The 6827-nt window shown below is 28.2% G+C and overlaps 1 protein-coding gene across 1 annotated transcript; it reads right to left on the reverse strand.

The window, feature by feature from the left end:
* Positions 1 to 4938: 4938 nt before the first annotated feature.
* On the reverse strand, positions 4939 to 6360 carry LOC119690246 (WD repeat-containing protein 82-like). The gene is made up of 2 exons (XM_038105266.1): positions 6274 to 6360; positions 4939 to 6117 (listed from the first exon to the last, which is right to left on the reverse strand). Exons 1-2 carry the CDS (start codon positions 6300 to 6302, stop codon positions 5151 to 5153), a joined length of 996 nt encoding a protein of 331 aa, XP_037961194.1. The 5' UTR covers positions 6303 to 6360; the 3' UTR covers positions 4939 to 5150.
* Positions 6361 to 6827: the final 467 nt, after the last annotated feature.

A 6827-nucleotide genomic window follows, 5' to 3' on the forward strand; every position in this document is an offset into this window, starting at 1 on the left:
TATAAAGTCTGTTCGACTTATTATTCTTACATGATCTGAGTTCAAACCGGTGTAAGCCAGGTTGGTTTCTATCTTTGATTAAATAAAATATTTTAGTAGGAAAGGAATTAATATTTATTTTTAAAAAATTATTTTATGGATTAATTTAATTACTATTTAGGCAGATTAGTGCAATAAATTTAGAATTTATTTATATAATTTAAAAATTATAAATAGTACTTGTTTTTAAATGAATTTATTATATCCTTGTTAAGAAGTTTATTATAAATTATTTGTGTTTTAGTGGGTGTAGTTTTTTTAACTTTGTTAGAACGTAAAGTTTTAGGGTATATTCTGATTCGTAAGGGTTCAAATAAAGTTGAATTTATTGGAGTAGTTCAACCTGTTAGTGATGCAATTAAATTATTTACTAAGGAACAAACTTATCCATTAATATCAAATTATATTTCTTATTTTTAATATCCTATTTTTTCATTATTTTTATCTTTGTTAGTGTGAATATGTGTATCTATATTAGAAAGACTTTATAGATTTAATTTAAGTTTTTTATTTTTTCTAAGAATTACAAGAATAGGAATCTATACTGTAATAATTCCAGGATGATCAAGTAATTCAAAGTATTCTTTATTAGGGGGTTTAGGGGCTGTTGTTTAAACTATTTCTTATGAAGTGAGATTAGCTTTAATTTTGTTATCTTTTATTTTTTTAATTAAAGTATATAATATAATTGATTTTATAAAATTTCAATATTATATTTGATTTTTTGTTTTTTTGTTTCCTATAGGTTTTATTTGATTTAGAATTTGTTTAGCCGATACTAATCGTACTCCATTTGATTTTGCAGAAGGAGAATCGGAATTAGTATCTGGATTTAATGTGGAATATAGAAGAGGAGGATTTGCATTAATTTTTTTAGCTAAATATTCAAGAACTTTATTTATAAGTATATTATTTTGAGTAATTTTTTAGGGTGTAATTTATTTAATTTAATATTTTTTTTTCAATTAGTAATTATTTCTTTTTTATTTATTTAAATTCGAGTAACTTTACCTCGATTTCGATATAATAAATGAATTTATATATCATGAAAATATTATTTGCCATATATATTAAATTTTTTATTATTTATAATTGGGTTGGAAAAATATTTATTTATAAGAATTGTTATTTACATTTCAATAAGAATTATTATATATTATATTGAAATAACAATTTTGTATTAACTCCGTAAAACCTCAATTTTTAAATTTTAATTCGCTATTGCTGGATGTCAAGAAGAAGAATGGGATGTAGATTTGAGGTCAGTAATTCTAAACTATCTTAACAAAGAGAATTCAATGTCCCAAAGTTTTATCAATGCTAACTTCTAAAAAAATATAAAGTCCTGTACAGTGTCTCGTAGTGGTAGTTGGCTTATTTCCTTATTTCCTTAACATTTTGGTAGTTAACAAGATTAAAATCCGCAAACAATCTTTTAAATTATTTGACTATTCCAGCTACAGGATGATACATGAATTTCTTCCGGTTTAACCAAGATATGGTACCAGTAAAAAGAACGTAGTGTTTAAATTTGAAACATACGACATTTTATTTGTTTGACATTAGATTACAAGCACACACAAGTTCAGTTCAGTCATCGTTCGTTGCTGGTAGAAACATATGGTGAACACGCTTCATCGATAATATCATCTGAGACATGGTTTCGACAATTTAAAAATGGTGATTTTTATGCGAAAAACAATTAGCGCTTTGGTAAACCAAAGTGCAATTGCTGGAATTATTGGATGATGATCCAAATTAAACTCAATTGGCAAATGCATTAAATGTGTTAATTATCAAAAACAATCATCACACATTTACCGAGCAATGGGGAGGATTTATAAACTAAATAAATGGGTCCAGTACGACTCGATTAAACCTCTAATGAAAAATCGCAAAGTCACTTGAAATGCTCCTTCAACGCTACTAAAGATAATTATTTTTGTATCGAATTGTGACAGGTGTCAAAAAGTGCATTTATTTTGAAAGCCTGAAACAAATAAAATCGTGTCTTTTACCTGTAGAAGCTGATCATTCAACCGGAATCAGTGTTCTTGATGAATCGCTTCAGTACGAAGATCATACCTTGCATCTGTTGGGTCCACAACTATTCAAATCCGACAAAATCATAAATATACAACACTTTCGCCAATAAATGATTAATTTAAATCATGCATTGATGGAAAGCCAACCGGAATTAGCCAGAAAGCATAGCATAAGAAGTTTGATTCTTAAACGACAATGAACAGTCTCGTACAGCAAAACGTTCAAAGTGAAATTCACATTGAAATCGCTTAGATGAAATATCCTTTCGCACCTGCCGTACTCTTCAGTTCTAGTGCCATTTGTCTTCTTTTCGTCAACTATCTTCTTTTCGCATTAGTGGAGCAGTTCTGCGGCAATTTTAAAGAAGTTGGAAAATGATCAGAAGAATGGTTTGAAGAATGGTAAAAATTTTAATATATATACACCTTTACCTTAATATTGCCTTTATTTATTTCATGTCAGTTTGTCTATTCTATAGTACATATATATAGAGAAATGTGCAAATTTATGTATAAACAAACGATGCATATATAGTACATATTTATATAATGTACCTATATACATTTGTGTAATTAAATATAAATGCATTTACATGATATATATCTGCGGTAAACTGTGCAAGAAATGTTGTTTTTTTTTAGTGAAAAACTTGACGCCGCAAAAGAATTGTCTACATTTGTTGACGTAGAATTGTGCTTTACTTTGCGGTTTCGTCTGCAGTTGGCAGCACTCTTACTCCTGGCAATAAAACTTTCAACACATTTCCAGAAGAGATATGTACCAGTTAAGAGGAAAAAAATACATACATACGTTTAAAAACAAATTGTTTTTTGGTAATGTTGCAATTTACACAACTTTAATATAATTAAAATTAAGGTACAGACTGGTAGAGTAGAGGGAAAATTGGAACACATAGTTTTGCATTAAAACAAACTAAACTTCAATATTAGAAAAATAATCAGAGACCCTCAAATATTGCCAAATTATGGAACTATACAAATAAATATGAACTATATAAATTATAATATATATAATACATCATATGGAAATTCTATCACCAGAACAGATTAAAAGCTCTTCTCTACATTTGGTTTTAGGCTTTATTCACAAGGCTTTAAAAAACTTTGTAAAATTGGTACAATTCTTCTGGTCACTCTTCTTCTCTTCTGGTCTTCTGATCACAGTACCACCTGCTGTGCGATATCTCGTCAATAATTTTAATAATAATAATAAAGATATATATTATAAACTTTCTTTTCAATGGCTATATTGAATTGTTACTACGGAACAAATTTTTGATTTATAATAGTAAGCTAAAGCCCATCTGTGCTTATGAAATATGTCTATAAGGAACTGCAGGATATACACATCTGGCAACACTACAACGTTTTATAGTGTAAAACATCACGAAATATATTTCGGTATACGATCAACATCCAATTACTCAAACAACACCGAGTCCAAATAATAAAAGTAGAAGCGTGAAAAATTACAAAGAAATATGCGACTCAAATGCATAACTATCCAAACCTGCTTGCAATAGACAGACGTCAACATTAAATATTTAAAAAAAAAAACTCCTAGAGACCTTCTAGAAATAAATTATAAATGAGCAAAGATCTTAGATGTCTATTTAAAATAAATGTTAACTGAGTAAAGGCTTCTATGCTTTATCATATCGAAGTCAAGGATCCGTACTACGCTTATGTGAAGATCGGTGGCAACAATTTTAATTAACAGAACTATTATTATTTTGTGATAATAATTTTATAATACGATTTATAATTATTTTATAAAAAAAATGTATATATTCATTTCTACAATAAATCTCTATTAAACTAACTTACCCTATAGAGTTTTAATTGATTCTATATTAAGTCTATATTTAAACTATTATCTTTTTTAATAGAGCATCCATAAAATAAACAATATATTTTGAGTATTCCAACAGTAAAGTAAAATAATAAGTTTCTGTAAAAAAACAAATAATTATTTAAAATTGAAAAAAGTAAATAATAAAAAACTACAGAAATGAAAATTTTATTTTGTTTTAATTATTCACCATTTCTGTTCAATGACTTTATTTAAAAAAATAGTTAAAATAATATTCTGATGTTTATGTAGTTTTCCATATTAACCCATTTTAGCCTATTGGGTAGTAAAATACCCAAGAAAGTGTAGACATTTAAATCATCCCAGCGCGAACTAAGTGAAATATACCACGATAAATTTCTTTTTACAGTAAATAGAAAGGATAAATCTACAGCATAAGGATAGAACAGCATAGTTTTTACATGGTTAACTTTCGTTTTTCACGGGTTGAAATTACGGTTTTTCTTTTGTAGGAAAATGCTTGGGAAAAATGCTGTCAAATTTGAGAAAATGAGAAACAACGTGGACCACGCTCCTTTATTAGAAGATAGAGATGTATTCAATTGCATATATAACAACGTAAAATTATTTAAGGTCAACAAATACTGAATATCACATAACAAACTACTCTTAAAATTGTTCATATAATTCATTCCATATTAAACCAAAATAAACGCGATTTGGATAAATACCTCTGAAGACAATCGTAACCCTTGATATGCTATATATAATAATTTTTGTAATATCTTTTCGGAAATGCAGTTATAAAGATGAAGATGACTTTCATGTTAACTATTTAGAATAGTTTTCGTTATATGCTAATACCAATGATCATAAAAAATATAATAAAAGGTTCTAAATAGTTTTTATAGTGTTTTATTATATTTTTTTTAAATTCTAAGTCTCCTTAATTAATAGCATTAGATGATATATCACATAATGATTGATTGCTATTTTTATACGTTTTTAGCAATGAATTTTTCTTTCTGATTATAACGAATAACAATGAATATTGAAATTGTAATCACTCAAAATAGTACGTTTCTCCAGAAGATTTGCTTTTGTTGAATTTCAGTCTTATAATTTGATAACTGGGAACTATGATGTAGGATGTAGTATTAAAAGTAAGTTTTTAAGTAATAATAAGAAGTTTTTTTGGTTGCAATGGTTGAAGACAGATTTTGTGTTTGCACTTATTCAAAAATGTCTGGTCTCCAAAAAGACGTATTCTTATATGATGCAGTGGCAAATAACATGCTCTTTGGATGGAAAGCAACACATTGTACTGGTCCAAACTTATCACCAACGACTGTTTTGACCTTCTGACCTGTATTTAGGTTCCAAATGTGTACTAGGCAATCAGTACTACCGGATAATACATATTTTGAATCAGGACTTATGCTAGCTCTCAATGGTATTTTCACGGTATTTGCAAATCCAGAAAATACTTGAACTGGATCGCCAAATTTGGCATCAATAAGTCGTATTACATCATTATTTGTACTTATTAAACAAAAATTTCCATCAGATGAAAATTCGATTTGACTCCAATCTTCAACATTTGCGTATTTAAAGGTTTTTATTGGTCCATTCATGACATTCCGACAATCATATAACTTTAATAATGAACCATTCACACCTAACGCAAAGTTTAAACTAGATGGGTCAAATGCTACGACAGAGTTATCGCTGTTATGATTGATCATTCCGACCTTGTTTAAAACTCGCGTGTCCCATAATGCAGCAGTTCTATCTAGGGATGTGGACAAACATCGGCGCGAGTATGGACAGATAGCGAGAGAGGTAACTCTTTTGTCATGTCCCTTAAAAAACCGTATGTATTTGTTTTCATTCACGTCCAAAAGCCGGAGGTCATCATTCAATTTAGTTGAGCTGAAAAATATCTCCCAAAATGAGGTGGGGCGTAGAATGTCTGCACCATAATTATCTACATGTATCGCTCTCTTAAGTAAACCAGTATTACAGTCATAAACACATATTTGATCATCTAGTGAACTTGTCACCATTAACTGTCCATTAACCGAAAAAGAAATGCATGTGATCATGGCTTTGTTGACTGTAAATTCTCTAGCCTTTTTGAATCTTTTTATGACTTCATCCGTATAGAGGCATTTTCTTATATAAAACTGATTATATCCGCTAAAAAAGAAAGAAGTTTCTAAAAACCATGAACGTTTCTTAAGTATAGAAAAGTATAGGAAAAATATACGCACTAGATTTATCATTTAAAATATACTAATTATCCATTAAATTTTTCTAATACATTATTTTAAATAACCAATAAGATATATTCACCTCAGATAATTAAAATGATTGTTATACATTTGACTTGATTTCTTCAGATAAACGTTAGCAGCAGATATCAAAAGATATATCTTGAACCAGAAAAGCTATTTCGAATGACAGAACTTTTCAGGGTTTAAAATCCTTGCTTTATTTTTTGATTTAAGGTTACAGTGTTGCCATGTGCGTTTATATATGTTGTCAATATATTTCAAGAAGGAGTAGCATATTTTGATTTACATTAAGCAATATGCACACATATGCACAGACAATTCACTCACATACTACATGTTAAGGTACTTTATTATCTAAATTAATTACGTTTATATAATATTATTATTTTTCCTAATACGTGCAATAACCAAAGTTTTTGCAACAGGGATGTTATAAGATAACACTGTACGAAATCAAATTTTTTTTTGTTGTTGATTTTCCAATATTGTTAGGTTAGTTTGGAATTTGTGGTACTTCTGTATCACCACTTTATTATTAAATAAAACACTTTTAAATATGTGTTGTAACTATTTATTATTTAACTAGCATTTATTGCTTTACACGTAATTATG

This window comes from Teleopsis dalmanni, chromosome X, assembly GCF_002237135.1.
Source record: "Teleopsis dalmanni isolate 2A chromosome X, ASM223713v2, whole genome shotgun sequence".
NCBI classification, from domain to species: Eukaryota; Metazoa; Arthropoda; class Insecta; order Diptera; family Diopsidae; genus Teleopsis; species Teleopsis dalmanni.